The sequence below is a fragment of the Micropterus salmoides genome, unplaced genomic scaffold, assembly GCF_014851395.1.
Source record: "Micropterus salmoides isolate LMB-PRFRI ecotype aquatic unplaced genomic scaffold, ASM1485139v1 Ms_hic_scaffold_2439, whole genome shotgun sequence".
Lineage (NCBI taxonomy): Eukaryota > Metazoa > Chordata > Actinopteri > Centrarchiformes > Centrarchidae > Micropterus > Micropterus salmoides.
In genome coordinates, this window is record NW_024041639.1 from 21,472 (window position 1) to 39,828 (window position 18,357).

The 18,357-nt window shown below is 40.6% G+C and overlaps 1 protein-coding gene across 1 annotated transcript; it reads left to right on the top strand.

Annotated features, from left to right (window-relative positions):
* Window positions 1-854: 854 nt before the first annotated feature.
* Window positions 855-16,863, top strand: LOC119918818 (leucine-rich repeat-containing protein 49-like; the record flags this gene model as incomplete). Its single annotated transcript, XM_038739502.1, has 11 exons — window positions 855-1,130; window positions 1,346-1,411; window positions 1,502-1,571; window positions 1,702-1,941; window positions 2,110-2,212; window positions 2,738-2,941; window positions 3,770-3,836; window positions 7,334-7,477; window positions 11,870-11,931; window positions 13,826-13,973; window positions 16,780-16,863. Coding segments are annotated over exons 1-11 (1,272 nt in total), but the record flags the coding sequence as incomplete, so codon positions are not given.
* Window positions 16,864-18,357: the final 1,494 nt, after the last annotated feature.

Below are 18,357 nucleotides of genomic sequence, written 5' to 3' on the forward strand. Positions count from 1 at the left end.
CATCTCAAAGGTCTATGTGACTGACCATGGCAGAAGCTATAGTGTTTACTTACAGTAGGCTACTGTGTACATCAGACCATTTGTTTTTCTGCTGCATTTACTCTGCAGTAGGTTATTCTGGGAGGGGATGCATGATTGGTTCATATTTATCCTTGACCTGTTTAACTGAGATTGATCTTCAGTGTGATGTAAAATGACAACAAGATTTAAGGTTTAATAAGCAGGTGGTCCGGTGGATGGCCTCACAGCATGAAGGTCGCGGGTTCATTCCTGGTTACCTTTTTGAGTGGAGTTTGCATGTTCTCCCCGTGGGTGCTTCATTGTGAGCGTGACTGGTTGTTGTGGCCCTGCGATGGATAGGCGACCTGTCCAGGGTGTACCCTGCCTTTCGCCCGATGTCAGCTGGGATTGGCTCCAGCAGCCCGCAACCCTGTACGAAGGATAAGCGGTTGACGATGGATGGATGGAATATTACAATATGATACTGTAATCAATATCTTTTAAGTATTTTAATCCAATCTAACTATTTTTCTTAAGTATTTTTCTATTTCTATTCGCTTCATAGCATCTTTGGGTTTGTAAAGCTCTTTGAATGGCTGCAGTGTTTGGAAGGTGATTATAAATAAACTTGCCTTGCCCACGGTGTAAGTCCAATATAAACTGAAATAAAACAGACCTTTAAAGCTACATTGTGAAACAGGTAGCTTCTGCAAGACAAAGCCATAAAGTTAGGAGTAAAAAAGTTATAAACCAAACCTTTAAAATAGTTTCCCTACGGTGTGCTTTCTCAGTGACACGGGAAGTGACCGTAACCAAGCAACGCCGTTATTGCCATGGCAACAACGTTTGTCTCCGAGGGAGTTTGTAGCTGCTGAAGTAAAGATAACAACAAATCCAGCGTTAAGCTCTTGAACTAGCTCACTGTACCAAATTATTAAGCGCATTTCATGTAAATAATAAGTCAGTTCCGTCACTGAAATAGAGCTTCTTCTTTTTTCAACGTTCCAAGGTTGGTCTTAATTGTTAACGTTAGCAAACGTAGCTAAATGGAGCCGGAGCGGTCTGAGGGCAAAACGATGCGGTCTGAGAAACACAGTGTCAACGACGGATGGGTGTTTCTCACCCCCATGGTAAATAACGTTACCACTCTTTGTATACTTTTACCATTGCACTATTAAAAGTGTAGTGAAGCTTCAGGCTCAGTAGAGAAAATTATCAGTTAGTTATCGTTAGTAACTAGAGGTTAGCAGCCAAGCCATATTTCACTGTTTGAATAAATTGTCTCCAAGTCTTTTTTCATGCAACACAGTTGATGTGTTAGTTAGCCTGACAATATTTTTTGCAGGTCAACAGCTGCAAGTTGCACAATACGACTGTCAAATCACTAGTACCAGAGAGAGCCCAGAGGATGGTGAGTGACAGAGAACACACTGAAAGACAAGCTATGGGTTAACTGCTTTCCAAGATTACTTCATAACTGATCATGTTTACTGTTTTACAGACAGACTCTCAAGCTCTTATAAAAGAAAAAAACATGAACTCCAGCCAAACAATGAATCATTCTAACCCAGGTAAACTCATTCACAGACACATGCACCACTCACCAAAGAGGTTTTTGTGTGCATTGTATTATATTTTCATAAATGGCTATGGTATGTAATCATAAACTGCTTGTGCTTCACTATACCATACCATCTGTAGAAACAAGGTTGCATGCATGCAACCAGAGAAGACTTGTCCAGACTCCTCCGGTGTCATCATTTGCCAGTGACTCTACAGATTCCTCTGCACATAATCTTGTACCACTAGTGGGTGGTGCTCAAAGTGGTTTGGATGCAGTTTCGTATGCTCCACAAGAAGATAGAGACAAATCTGGAAGACCAACCCACAGTGCAGGGGCCACTTACTACCGTAACGCCTTAGACCTTCCCAAGCCAGCAGGTAAATATAGCAATATCACTTGGCAAATATTGTGGAATTGGGGAACTGGTTTATTGTTTGCTTTTAGATATAAAGTGTGTCTCTACAAATATACAGCATTCATTTTTATTCCATGCACTATGATATTTGGTGTATCTTGAACACAACTCTGTGTAATGTTAATGTCAGGTGGTTCTGGAGGACTTAAGTACAACACAGTCCTTGGTTTTCCCTTCACTCAGTTGCCTCATGACAGTTTTGCATCCAGTTTTCAACGAATCGACTTGGACAGGTACCTCTGGTCTCTTTTTTAATTTACAGATTAGAATTTTATCTGTGTAGCTTAGAACATGTTGGTTTAGCTATCACTGTAAAGCGGACATATGATTGGCATGTCATGTCTATGTATGCATGTATGAATCTCTATGTATCTTTATACCAGTATCTTTCATATTCTTGTGTCATTCCTGTTCCATTAAGTTTTGTTGATTTTATGAACTCAGTCTGGCTGTCACAGTTTTTGCAGCAGAAGTAATGAGTTTGCCTGAAATGGCAAGTGCTTCACATTGCCACCAGGGTGCAGCAAAGTCTCTTAAAAATACTCACCCTTGTCTCCAAAGATAAGTGGCTGCTGACAAAGGTCTACTTCACTGGTGACAGAGCAGAAATAAATCAATCAATATGCATAGTGAAATATTAACAACAATTTGCATCACTGAATGGCATGGCTTGAAGGTGATGTCATGTTTTATTAAGCGCTGAACTGTATTCATCCATATAAAGACCTATTTGTGCTAAATGTTCTTTTATTTTCCAGGCGCTATCTTGAGGAATGCCCCCAGCTGGGCGATATGGATGAACTACAGCTTCTCAACCTTCAGCACAATCTAATCACAATGATCCAGCATCTGTCACATCTGCAACAGCTTGTTTTCCTGAACTTGTATGACAATCACATCTCTGAAATGACTGGTATTGAAACCCTACGCTCTCTTAGGATCCTTATGCTGGGGAAGAACAGGTAAGTTGTCATCAGTGGATTCACAAGCAAACAAACTCAAGACTATGTTACATTTGTCTGAATTGCCTCTGCTACACCGATAGTATTGTGTAGCATAAAATTGGGGTAGTAACACAAAAGTTGCAGAGTACAATAAGTGACAGTGTCAAATGAAATATTGTTCTGATCTAGTATAAATGTTGCTTTTAGGTTATTCAAGAAGTGTTGTCTGCATGTAGCATTTGTACATTTGATATACTAGCTGCTGCTACATGGTAAGCTTCAGTGATGAGTGTTTTCCTGCAGGTGCCCAGTTTAATGGGACAACTGTTTATTTTGGCATTAGTAGTTTTTGCTTCAAAAGGTCAGCAGGAGGAAGATTAAAGTCACATATCACGCAAATGATCTTACAGACAAACACTGGAATAGTTTCTCTTTCTGTAACTTTTGTCTGTTTAGACCTACTTCCAGGGCCATGTGTGGTTCATGAAGAGTAAAGAATACCACTGATTTAGGTTTCTATTGGCAGAGACTACAGCCTTACTCGTAATTAGATCTAAATCCATATAGACAGTCCAACAATAAGTCACTGTACACTACTGTATGTTCGGTTTCCTCAAGGAATGTAACCTTTTATAAGCTTGTGGGCCAGTCCTCTGCTTAGAACCTTTTTTGATAGACATTTATCAGCTGTTATAAACACAGAAACTGATTTATATGCAGTTAGCTCATAGCAGGCGATAATATCGGCACATTTTTCTTATCTAGTTGAAATGCATTGTGACAGATTATTTATCATGTAGCCTCCACTTTCTCGTATTTATGTCACTTCTTCCTGATACTTCTCAGAATCCGTAAGATATGCTGCCTGGAAAGTCTGTCCAAACTGAATATCCTGGATTTGCATGACAATCAGGTACTGTTTCTCCACTATCCTCCTACTTACAGCATGTGTTTTTAGTCTTGTTCATTTAGTTGCCGATACTGTAGCTGGACATCGTGATTTTCAGCTGCAAAGTTCAAAGAAGTGGATTGCCTCTTCCACCTCCTCCACACTGTGGCTAACTAGTGGTTTGCTACGTGAGATGCAGCTTTCTAAATGCTAGAGTCACACAGACATGACAGTAGGAGGCCAGGCATGAGAATTCATGTACTCATGCTCATCCGAAACCCTTCATCTGAATCCACTGGCCTATAAAATGATAGATGTCTATTCAGGGTGGACTTTTACAGCCAAATTGTCCACTTATCACTGTGTCTTCAATAGAATTAGAAACAAATAGGTCATGTCTAGCATTCTTTTGTCCGTTTCACATTTTGTTCTCAAGTCAGAAATGGGTGTTACGATCATCATGTACCTCAGTTTTTAGGGACTGAATTTCGACATTTGTTTTAGTTCCCAGCACTATTAGAGAACAAAGCAATGAAAACCATCAGAACCCACAAGCTCTTGTCAACGGTCTACTCCCACATCCATGTCCTCAGTGACCCTACTTAATTTATTCACCAGGCACAACTGTTTCTATGTTTTCAGCTTTGGGACTGGTTATGAGCAGAATTAGAGCACATTCTGCTATTCTTCAATTAATTTGAGTCTATTTATGGGGGGCTGTTTGTTCAGCCTCTACAATAGAGTGTGGCTCACTGATATTAAAAGCCTGAGAAATCATATGATGTAAGTAACACTGATGTCAGATGAGGATTTAAGCTGCTCCTGGAGAAGGAAGATAGAATAGAGAGGCTTCCCTTGGTCAAATTAGTGTTTTGCCAGCATGCCGCCTACTCTCCTCCTCAGAGAGCTACTCCAGAGCCCTGGTAAGACTCCCTCCCTCTCAGATGTTCTTTGCATGAGCAGGCTTCCCAATTACTATTCAGTGACTGCTACAGTCTCATGTTATTTTTCATGACAGAGGACGCTTTGTTGCCTTAAGCTTTGTCCATTCCGTTTCCTAACGACATCTGTACAGTTCATTCATTAAAAATTTCTGATATTGTGACAATTGTATGAGGGACTTCAGAATGAATTAATAAATGGAATCTTTGGTGGTGTCCTTGTTGGTAATGAGAGCGCATTGCATTCAGAGCTAGCCTTTTGTTGGCAGGCGCCTATTAAGGAGCAGGTGAAAAATCTATTATTCCATCCCGGGCAGGTTGCTTTTCACTCACTGACTTCAAAACCTCCTGTTTTGTGCACTTAAAAACCTCTTCAATCACCTTTATTCAACATTTTCCAAACCCACCAGAGACCTGACCACACAAATGTAATGTGAATTGTTGCACAATGATGATACAAGATGATGAAATGAGTGAAGTCAGCGAGGGAATTAATGCATAAAGAATTCAAATAATGTTAGTCATGGTTATTCTACCTATCACGTTGTTGTTTAGTCACTATTGGCTATAGAACACCAGCTGCTTGTCCCCTTTCCTTTTGTGTGCATGGATGCTTTAACCACAAACAGTACATCACTGTCATCCTTTCTAGCTCCCATCCTCTAGCTGGGAGGCTCACATCACTCCCAACCCAAACTTTTTACCCATTTATTTCTATAACAGGATGTTGTTTCACTTCCAGTTTGCTGGAACTATTAAAAAGGAGATATTCTCTTTGGGAGTGTGCATCCAACCCACACTTGGTCTCAGTGACCGAACGTTAGGGCTACAATGCGACCTGACATTGTTGGATAACCAGTCTATAGTTAGGCAGTGATGTTTTCCACTGAAAAACTATTTGACTTGAAAACTCACAAAAGACAGTGAAGAATCCCCTACAGGCTCTGTAAAACAAAGACTAAGTATCACAGAGTAAGATGGTTGGTTTAGGTCATGTCCCTCCTACAAGTCAAGATGATGATGATGATTTTGATTTAGTCTGACTGAATCTGCATAACACTCTGGGTTAGGGTGAAGCTGGAATAGAAACTGCTCTCTGAGGATGCTCAAAGCTTTGTTGTCATTAATGACACACAAGGTTATCTGTGTTTGTGTCCACTTCTTTGACAATACAGGCCATTGTATGAAATGTTTAAGATGTGTTTTGATATTTGAACCAGAAATCTGTCACAAGCCGGCCTCTCTAACCTTTTAGGTACCATTGTCCTGTTAGCGTGTGATGATCGCGTGTTGATTGAAAGTATTCATGTCAGCTGTGACACAACAATACAACTATTGTAAAGGTCTTTGAATGCAGGGGATCTCCCTCTGTTGTATTCATCACCAGGTGAGACTGCTTAAAGGTGGGGTTTGGGTGGATTAGATGCACTCAGTTTATTCTCATTTTCATTTAACTATGTTGTCACTTGTATATGCACACCCACTATCAGTACACTTGGACAAATCTGAGCCAGCACCGTATAAATGACACTTCTTATCCCACGTGTATCCCTCATGAAGTGTGTAAAATTCTCTCTATGGCAAATATTCCTAAACTACTATTCATTTGTATTCCAGCCAGAGTACAGACTAGGACCAGAAGCTAGGCACATATGACTCCTCATGTTACAGTGGTTCCCTGTAGGTTTGTGTATTGATTTTAAAATCTTTGGAGTTTTTTTTTACGTGTGTGAACCTGTGAGATCTCTCACCATCTGGGAGTGTCAAATGCCCAGAAATGTTTGCAGAGCCTGCTTTCCAAAATAGTTATCTTCGGAACAGCAGAGCTGAGGTAAGTGACAACGGACAAGCTGAAAACCCATCCCATCTTGATTCTTATCTTTATCTATATTTCTAAACTACTTTTTTTATTTAATTATTAGATACATTTTTATCCCATGTAATACCCATATGCTGCAGTGATCCTTGGGTATTACATTTTGACAGAATCCTTGAATCCCAGATGCCCTTTAACCTTGTCCTCACATGTACAGTGTGCACTATAGGGGGCAAACACATCATTCTCAAGGCCACCGGGAATTCTTGTGAAATATTTTAAGTATTTATGACAGGGGCCCATGAGTCTTTTCTCACAGAGAGAGGAGGGGAGAAAACTGGGTATCATTTCACACAACTTTTTATGATTTGGGAGGTCAAACAGGAGTCATGGCTTGATGTACTGACTGCATATCAGTTGTTCACAAGTGATACAAATTGCTGGCGTGAAATAGTTCAAGTGGAAATGTCATTTCTGTTTTAGTGTCATTCTGCAGAAGGTGTAGCCTCAGGCATTGCAAAGAAAAAAGAACACAAGGCTTTTTGGCTTTCTTGTTCCCCAAAAACATTTAGCTGTGCAGGCCAAAGCACATTAAATAGATGATCTTTAAATACCTGATTTGAATGCAAGAGTGAGCACTGAATGTGTTCTGCGCTGCTAGCCCTATCTCCCTCTGTGTCTCTTTATGTTGAATCTGATTGTCTAGATTGCCATTTAACATAATTTTATGTTACGCATCTTTGTCTCGCTGTGCTTACATCCAGATCTCCAGGATAGAAAACATGTCTCACCTGAGCGAGCTGCGAGTGTTGAACCTGGCAGGAAACAACATCTCCAGAGTGGAAAACCTGCAGGGCCTGGACTGTTTGACTGAACTCAACCTACGACACAATTGCATCTCTGTTGTGGTGAGGGGCCTCTTTCCCAATGAGCGACAGGTTAAAGCATTTTATTCACTGCGTGCTATTCTACTCCTTCATATAAAGGAAAAGGTACCAACTGTTCACAGCGATCACAATCTGATTTTCAACCAAGAACGAAGTTTCTGCCCTTCCCATTTGTGAGCCTTCTATTTCAAGTTAGAAATATTAAACAATTGTTAATAGATATCCGAAGAAGAAAGAGAAGGAGAAGAAGGAGGAGAAGGTAGTAAGATAATTGTGGGAAACAGTAGCTGCACACTTGAAAAGATAATATGCAGACTTCCTGAGCTGGTGAAGTTCCTGCAGCTGCCAATGGTAAATTCATAGTATTATTTTCTGCATTTAGATGAACAAATAAACACTTATGCACTTGTTTATGCACTATGTTCTTCATAGGATGAAAGTGCTAGTAGCTTCCTTATCTTTCATCTGGATGTCATTCCTTTTGACCTGGTCCTTTGGATGGTTATTGTTTCCCCTGTTGTGGGATCAAATGTAGCAGTTTTTACTGTCACAAAATAGCAAACACAGAAATTACATCAATAGAATCTTTGTAAGATAGTCTGTGGTGAAATGTATCTCAATGGTGTTACCTAGGGAGACGTAGGTCATTACCCACAACCTCCCACCGACTTTTTGGCGCAGTGGAAGAGGAACTGGATGTTCTAAACATGGAAATTCACTCCCCTTGGTTTCTATAGTTTTAATCTGATAAACAGAACACTGCATACCACTTCATTTGTATGCAAATCCCCCAAGCCCTCTCCTGCTTTTTGGGCTAGAAAATAAACACGGAATCCAACATTGTGTATGAAACCTCTTCTTGTCACTCATCCTGTCCTCTGCCGGCAAGTTCTGATCACGAACCACTTCCAGTCCCAATTACCGGATGTAATGTTTTATTTGATACACAGGAAAGGAAAACTGCTAGCCCTCAGCAGATTCTCTAGTCTCTGTCATTAGTGGTATTTGCTGGCATGTGCTTGTGTCAGGCACAAAGTAAATAAGCATCCCCCAGGTGTCCAGGTTTTCCCTTTCATTAAAGGCAGATGAAAAGTGGAATTCTGGACTAGAAAAAAATGCTGTGAGTGACTTATAATAAGATTTGTGTATATGTTAGGCTCAGTCATCCAATACATATTATATTAGCATACTGTGTGTTAAATATGCTTACTTTATCTTAAGTTAATGTTTTTAGGAAAGTGTATGCTTTTACATGTGTTGACACATCAGGACAGTATTTAGGTCATCCTTTAATGCATCTAAACATGTATTTTTGATAACCTATTTTCATTTAATCTGTTTTGTTGCTGTTTAATCTGTTTACCTATGGCCAGTTGTGGTTTAAGCATCACTACAATTGAAAATGTAAAAAATTGCGTGTGTGTGTGTGCGTGTAGCTTGTTTTGCTATGTTCGTGGTTTAAAAAATTCGGGATTCCACTATACTTGTGAGGTCCGACGGCTTTGTGGGGACCAAAATGCTGGGCTCCACAAGTTTAAAGGGTTTTTTGAGGGTCAAGACTTGGTTTTAGGGTTCACATTAGAAATAAATAAGAAATTAACGTGCTGCCTTAAAGCACTGTGGAAAATACTAATATTAAAACTTGAACGATCAAAAACAGAATCAACACAAATACTAAAATGAGGATTTTTGCAATGCCCAAGTCCTCAGAATGTGAAGTTAAAGGGAAATGAGCAAGCTAACTATTAAGTGATACCTGCGAAGTGCCGTGCAATAACAACAGAGCAATGACCACTTAACACCAGATTGCAGTCTTGCACATAATGCACAGCACCTGCAGTTCTAGCATACAGTACCTGAGGCCAGATGTATGTCATCAAAGAGCAGCCACAAAACCCAACAGCTTACAGTCTTTGAAATCCCCTCAGCATCCACATGTACCTGTGTGTTTGTTTGAGCAGCTTTCATGCCCTTGTTGCTCATGTTTTTGCATGCAACCGAGACAGTGGTGATGAGAAGTAGTTCTATGTTTGTGGAGTAATGCCTCTGCCAGAGCTCAGTATGAGTGTGAAAAATGAAGACATGCAAACTGTCAGTGAGAAGAGGGCGGAGGCACACAGACACATAAAAGCATACCGCTGCACACACACAGCTGTACCCAACCTCACAGCTGATTGGTTCTGATCAATCGTTTTTTTTGTTTGTTTTTTTTGTTTTTTTTGAAAAATAGACCACATTGGTGGGCGATTGTTGTGCAGCACATCAGCTCAGTGATGACGACATTCTGTCTGAGACAGGGCTGCTATATTTAGTCTCTGACAGTGTGCAGTGGCTGCTGCTTCACCAGCATCCATACAGGAACTGGCACAGACAGAGACTCTGGGAGTGTGGTGGAGGGTCAGCAGAAGCTAGCATTGTATAGCATGAGTTGCAGTTTTTCAACAGAAGGAAAGAGAACACACCCAACAGTGAAGCATCACACAGCATCTATAACTAAAATGCACCTTCATAGTCTTTAATGCAAATAATGTAAAATAATCAATGTTCAATATGCAGTCATAAGAATCATAATTTGTTTCTCCATACATCAGAAATAACTGCTCATGAGTGATTTTGTTTTACCACTAGGGAGCAATAAGCCTGGATTATCAAGTGCTCAAGGATAGCATATTTGCATACAGTTGACAGATTACATGTTTGGATTACATAGAACAACACGATCATCCCATTTTAGTTGTGTTTCAAACCACCTGACAAATGTTAAGTCCAACATTCACTTGTCAAATAAATGTCTGGTTTGCTTTGGCATGCTAGATGTTCAGCTTTCACTCACATACCTTTTCTCGCCACCATTTTAAGATGGACAGGTACTGTCGCTTAGTGGAGCTGGGAAAACATGACATTCCTGTCATATTGCAAAGTAACCCTTTCTACTTTATCAGTTATTATGTGCAAATAGTACTTAGCTTGTTTTTGTTGTCTGATAATGTAGAGAAAAAAAGGTCAGAGAGTAAAATGTGTTTAAAGTGCACAGCCACTGATGTACACTAAACTCAGTTCTCATATGCAAAATAGTTTGCATGATTCTCATTCAGTGTTGTGTCAGAGATATGCTCGCTATGTTTCGCCAAATAAATGACTAATTAAGAAAACCCTTTAGAAGATTAACTGAAAAATATTTGGGGGAAAGGTAGGCAGTCCAGATCATGAAAAGGTCAGCAGGATGTCTGCAGATTGGAAAGAGACTGAAATATACAGTGAAAGGTGAGATATCACTCACTGTGTGCTAGCTTGTTGAAAGAATTCCATGGCTCACATATAATAAATGATGAAACTCTCTATACTGTGTATTACATTTTCACAGAAGAGTCACAGGTAAAATATTTTATCTCATTAAGTCCACAGATTGAGCATCAAATAATGTAGCACAACAACCACTCTTATAAACAAACTGCTGATGTTGCATATTGTACTATAGTGAGCATTTTGGCCGTTGGAATGGATGAAACAAGGATGAGCAACTGTGTATAACTATATTTATATGGTGATGTGGACGGGGGTTGTACAGACTTTGTAGATGATGAGACTATGTGCTGCAGTATTGTACTGTATTCTGCAGATGAGCTAGCATAGCGTAAATGATAGATGGTCTCTCATTTGAACAGTTCTGGAGGCTGCGAGGCGGTGGCTTCAGTATGGGCGGACGCTGACGCAGTGTCATTCAGATTGCTGCTGGGAGTGTCCTACTGGCTACCAGCATGTGCAATACTGGCCATCAACACACACACACACACACACACACACACACACAGCTTGACACTACTGAACATGATATCCTCCATCTGATTAGCTTAGCTTGTGACATTGGCTATGTTCCTACATATCCTCTTTAGCTTGCAAGCTGGCCAGCTGCTGCTCCTCACCCCGCCCCATCTCTAAATTCTGCATTGATTTTGATGCTGAGCCTGCTTGATGAAAAAACCCCATCCCAGTCTTTCCACTGAATTTTGCCCAGCTATTGTTCTTGTGTGACGAGGTACAGTTGCTAGCTGCTCATAGTGAGTGTATTTGTTCTGGTGAGAGTTAGCCTCCTGCAGCAGGGGATCTCTGCAGTAGCGCAGCACACGATCCGCTATCTCTCCCCTCCCCCTTTCCTCTTCAGACTCTCACTCTCTCTCTCCTGCCCCTCCTCTCCATGTGCAGACAAGGCAGCATGCTGTATGTGTGTGTGTGCATGGGCAGGGTGGATGGGGATGCTGTATACTGGAGCTGAGAACTGCAAGGTGACTGAGGGAATGGAGAGGGATACAGAGCTCTGACGACAGTGACGATGCAGTGCCCTCTTCCCGAGCACCTTCTCCTCTTCACATCCCTCCATCTCTCTTTCTTCCCTCTCCCTCTTTCTCTTTTTAGACTAAGGTGGACCGCCTGCCCTGCTTGCAGCGCCTCTTTCTCAGCTGTAACAACATCACCAGGTAAGAGCTTGTACCGCTTAACTCCCTCCTCCCCACAGGACAGGGACAGGGGATAGTGGCTGGACAGGCATAGTGGCTGGACAGTTCCACATCCACTCCCTTGGCTCTTGGCAGAGCCTGGCCAACAAGCTGCAGGCAGAATACACACAAACATGTGCGCACACACATACACACTTTTTCCAAAATCTGTAGTCTGTCTTTATTCTTTGCTTGTCCCTCTCTGAGCCCAGCAATGAAGATGTCAAAGAAGCATAGCTTTCTAACTGAATAAGGCTGTTTAAAATTGCTTTGTGTTTGCCTGGAGGAGGGGCCTGTATGTTGGATTCAGGGTGGGATAGTGTTCATTAGCCTCCTTCACCATAGTCACCTTGTGCTGTGACAGATCTGACCTGACTTCTCAAGCCAGCACTGCTGTTCTGGTGTCTGCGTGATTCTGTGTCTGACACAGTTACAGAGTGAATCATGACATAGAAATAGGTAACAGGTAATCAGTTTGTACTCTTAAACCCCTTTTTTCCATTTAGGGTGACACTGCATTCTAAGTACAGTGTGGTAAAGGCAAATTAAAGATACTCCTTTGAATGGATGCACACTGTGCCAGAGTATAAACTTGTGTGTCTACCCTTTGAAACTGTTCAATGCTGATAGGAGAACGGTTGTGCTCTGTTGCTAGGTAAAGGGACAGAACACACTCGTCTACATGGTGCAGTCAGTTTGACCAGTAGAGGATGTTGAAGCAAAAAGAATCCCACATGTTTACGATTATTTCACTTTTCATAATTTTGCAATTTTGACTATACCTGCCTGAATTAAGTTTGACACCTTATATGTGGAGGAAATGAGACCTAAAAATGAAAGCTCAATTAAGAAAACGGCGCTGGGATTGTAGTGCTAAATGACTTTGGAAAATACACAATTTTCATCCTCGCCCCACTCTGCACACACATCACACAGGTGCATGTAGACTTTCCATTACTGTGACTATTTATAGAGCGGTTCTATAAAATCATGCATGAGATGCAATCAAGCATCATTGGGATCTCTTAAATAGTCTCTCATAATCACTGTGGAAAAAAATCCCTCTTTGTTATTGCTAGAATATAACTTACTCCATTAAGTATGTAATGACACGAAGTATTGTATAAGCATGGGGATTAAAAACGAATGAAAATGCCAGGTTACAGGTTACTGCATGTAATAGACTGACCCACAGTATATCCACGCTATGCTCCTGTGCATTAGAGCCGTCTAGCTGTGGCAACTGAGAGTAGAAAAATTCCAATTTCTCAAATTATTTCTCTTCCCTGACTACCCCTAATGAAATGTGAATTGTAGCTTTGCATCTGTTTGAACTCCAACAGTACTTTCTGTAATAGTTCATGAGAGGTTATTATCTGACCCCCTTTTCCACCCAAATAAACCTCTGGCTAGGATCAGGCACAGTGCAGTGTAGTAGGTTCATAAGTAGTTTCAGGCAAGTTATTTATCAAGTTTATTATTGCAAATTAGCAGTGATAAAATCTCCACTGCCTTACATAGCATGACTGTGCTTTTTCTTGTCTCCCTTTGCCACAGGGTGATATCAACAGTGTAGTAGATTTTTCTCTCTTCATTGCCCCCTGAGTAATGTCATGTGTTGTTTTAGCTTGACTCCATTCTGTCAATACAGTCATAGATGAAAGAGTTCAAGATTCAAAAAATAGATGGGGTAAGTCAGGGTTCAGTATAGGGTGGTTAAGCAGCTGGATGACTCAGGCTTCCCAGTACTTAGTTAGGTCATCATGCCTCTGTATCATTGTGAAGCATTCAGTGTACCGTGTTTTTGTAATGAAAATGTGTGTGTGTGTGTAGCTTTAACTCTTGATCTCATTCAATATGTTTTTTCTGTGTCTAGTTTTGATCAGCTAGCCTGCCTTGGAGAGTTGCGTTCCCTTTCTGAGCTCACCCTGGATGGGAATCCTGTAGCCCTGGAGACATGGTACAAGCAGGCCGTCCTGCGCTGTGTGCTTCATCTGAGACAGCTGGACATGAAGCGCATCACAGTAAGGCTGAACTGTTTAACTGTGTCTGTGTGTGTTTGGCCAAATGCTGCTAATTCTAGTTGTAACTGTTGGATTTTTTTGTTAAATTTAGGTTATTGTCCCTTCAGATAATTTTTCTTTATTTCTACACATTTTGAACAGTGAGTCACATGACCAGAATGGGAAATCATGTGACAGTTTTATAATGCTGTATTGCCATTATCAAACATATTAAACAGCAAAGAGGATGATTTGATGATTTTAACTTAAAGCTATAACACCCTCACAGCTCATGACTGAGCTGTACTTACAAACTATGTCATATTTTGTGTCCTTTATGTCACTGTCTGAGCACACGTTCCTGAAGGCTCTGCACATGTTGATTCTTGAGCATGACTTGACATAAACATGATTGATGATAAACTTGATGATTTCACAGTTCTAAACAAACTTTCGATGAACCCACATGGGCAGTCTCCTGTTCACTGCCAATGGGGCATCTCCAAGCTCCTCTTCACAATGCTATACTCCTTAGTCTTTGTTCTTTCACATTGGTGCAGCATTCATCATGTTCTCTGTAGCTTATTAGAGGCAGAAATTAATTGTTGACTAAACTAAAAGCTAAGCATTTACAACAAACACAATGCATATCCAGTCTAACAAAACAATGATTATTCTCAGACATAAATATGAAGTCAATGTATGAATATAGCATGCCAGCAAAGTGCTACAGTGAAATATCAGCATGCTTTTAGAGGCTGTCAAGCAGGGAGCACCCAGGTCTGAGCTTGTACTTTAAAGGAATCTGCAAGTACCACACACCTTGCCCTCAGAACATACTGCTGATACTTTGGGAGAAAAAAAGCCCATGTAACTCCAATTTCAACAATTTTCATGTTTTTACATGATTTTCAAGCTACATGTGGTCCTTAACCGTTTAGGCAAGTTTCATGATCTCCAGGGCCTATTAAACCCCTCCAACAAACTACTGTCTGTAGCTGTCAATCCTGAAAACAGGGATGGTGTTTTATTTCCAGAAAGTATACTTCTGGGGGATGCAATGTTTTGATTTGACAACAACAACAGCCTAGGAATTGAGTTTCCTTTTCAAACCGCATCAAGATATTGCTAGGGGCAATCTTCATAGTAGCCATTAAAGATCTAGATTTTCCCCTCCAACTGATTTGGAAAAACTTGCCACAGTGCACTATGCTGTCAGTAGAAGTGAGATCATATTATCTGAGGTAAAATCTATGCCTGACTGCTGGCAGATTGTCCATTATTTATGAATGAAATGAGAGTTAATACTGCAAATGAGGAGATACAATACTATTGTTCTCTTTGGGGTAAATTATGTTGCTTGTGGGAATATATTTATAATAATAAAAGAAGTTCAAACAAGACACATACAGTAGACTGAAACTGTCTTTGACTAAAGATATTATCACTCGGCTTATAGTCATTGTATTTTATTGACTAATAAAATGTATAATCCCACTCTGATTATAATATATTTAATATGGCTAATGTTGAAGAAAATATTGTGAGCCAGGTTCAGGTGTGAAGAAGTTTCAGAGACTGATGAAGACTTAACATAGCATGATTTATTGAGCCCGGCCAAGGAGATACAGTGCCAGCATGCAACATGTGAACACGTCAAATGCCAGCACCAAATCTGAAGGATAACGTCTTTTGGTCCCTTTTATGTTGTATGTATGTCTTCCCCCTAGTGCCTGTAGGTTTCTCTATTAGGTCATCTTTAACTGGCCTTAAACTAGAACAACAAATCTATCGGATCTGATGTTTAGACTCCAATGCTTCGTCATATTGGAATCTATCACTATCCATGAGTTGTACTCTAATCTGTGGAGCCAGTGAGTTCTTGTAAATATTCTTGTAGGACTCAACCTTGTAAGATTCCCAGAGAACACTGATATCTGCCAGCCTGATGCCTGAGCTACTGTCAATAACTAAATCAGTCTATTGTTGTCTCCCTGACAAGGACAAATACATGTGAGAAATACCTAAAGTTAGAATGTCAGAAAAGACTTATGGAGTCAGCTAAATTACTGTAAGCTAGACCTGTCTTACCTTTCCCTGTTAACATCAACAAAGCCCCTTAAGAAATATTCTCAACAGCTAATAGATCTTCTATATCAAAGACAACTATTATGTTATTTTATATATTGTGTATATATATTTTTTTCAGCAAATAACTTCAAATTGTATAATTTCATTATTAAACTGGAAATATTGTTGTTTACTGAAACCTTTCAGCCAAATAATCAAGATAACAGTCTATGTGGAGGCTGCCCAAACAAAGACATTGTTATTTCTGAAAAATAGCACCCTTTGGAATCAATAAGATATTGATTAATTTCACAGAGTAGCTGTTCTTCTCACAAAATTAGTTTAAAGTAGTGACATACAAGCCTGGCATCTTAATCTGTTTCCACTAGCTAACATCAGTGCCTTGACTCCTGTGAGGCTAGCATTTGCCTCTATTGATCAGACTGAAGTATCGTCTCTGCTAGCTCGTCACAGGCAACTGAATATCTCCCAGCTCAGATTGTGATGGCAGCATTGCATTCTGGGAGTTTTGGCTTTCCCCAACAGCTGGGCTCTGTTGATCTGAAACTGAAAATCAGACAGATAATCCTGTGATGCAGCCGGCTGGTGTGAGAATCTCTCCCATCCTCCACAGTGGTCCAGTTCTGGTGTAGAGAACAGTCTTTCTGACGACGTCTTTTGTGGTTCCCCTCTCTCTTGAATAATTCAGAACTCATGAATGGAACGGCACTCTGATTGCACAAGCTATCTTTTTCAGGACGAGGATCGGCGCATGGCTGGTGTACAGGCTCGAAAAGAGGAGGAGAAGAAGAGGGAGAGTCACAAACAGACTATTCATAAGGTACCACTCTGATCTGAATTGCTGTAGTTGTCATTGTCTGCCTGGATTTACCTTTTAAATATGCAGCAAGTACACGTGACGGCCTACATCTCAGAGAGTAGATTAACAAGTGTTAGTTATTCTTGGTAGAAAGAACATAATTAGTTGCAAAGGTTCAAAGTACTGGACGGAGCTACACACATTATCATTCTAAAACTACCACGTTATTAACAGTGTTTTATGCATGAGCTGAATGTTATACTGTATGTGCTTTAGTTTGAATCCAGTGTTTTATAGTATAAGGCAGCAGCAGGCCATTATAATTATCCAGGTTAAAGCCAAGATTAAGTGTGTATTTGGACAATAATCAGAATCAGAATCAGACTCATAAATACTTGATTGATCAAACTCTGTGTCACATTTGCACACATTAAACATCATGGTAAAGGAATATAATAAATATAGAAAGTTGGTATATAAAGATGTATATAAATATCAATTAAAATAGTCAGAAGTAGCACAAGAGTATTGCACATTTAATATTTAAACAGTTATTATTGCACAACACAGATAATAATGTCAAATGTAAATGCTCCGTACTGTAGCTCTTTCTAGTCTTTTCGACCACTCAAAGCGCTTTTACACTACATCTGCATTCACCATTCACACACATTCATACACTGAGCCTAAGTGCTCAAACGGAAACTAACATCACACACATTCATACCTGGCGGAATAGCCACCAGGGGCAAATCGGGGTTCAGTATCTTGCCTAAGGACACTTCGACACGCAACCAGGGGGAGCCAGGGATTGAACCGCCGACCTTCCGATTAACGGCCAACCCGCTCTACCCAATGTCCATTTAATAACTAAGTGTCCATGTGTCAGACATTGCCACAGGCAGGAATGACTTCCTGTGGCATCTGTGGTGCATTTTGGGGGGAGAGTCTTGCACTGAAAGTGCTCCTGTGTTTGAGCAGCACGTCATGGTGTGGGTGGGAGACACTGTCCAAGATGACATGCAGCTTGGACAGCATCCTCCTAACTGACACCCGGTAGAGACCCAGCTCCACCCCCACAACGTCACTGGCCTTGCAAATCAGTTTGTTGAGCCTGTTGGCGTCCGCTACCCTCAACTTGCTGCCCCAGCATGCTATAGCGAACAGGATAGCACTGGCCACCACAGACTCATAAAGCATCCTCAGCATTGTCTGAGCCTCCTCAGAAAATAGAGACTGCTTTGGCCCTTGCTGTAAAGGGCTTGGTGTTCTTGGCCCAGTCCAGTTTAATTATCTTATCTATATTATATTATGTGCACGCCCAGGTATTTGTAGTCCTCCACAATGTCCACAAACCTGGCTTTGCGAATGACAGGACACAAACCTCTTAATGGTACTTTTTATCAGCTTGCCCTTAAAATATATGTAATGCCAAACCTATAAAATGTTCAAATCTTTCTCCCTCATGTCACGGTCTTTATCTATGTGCTTGTGATTATTGAGGATGTGTTTTAG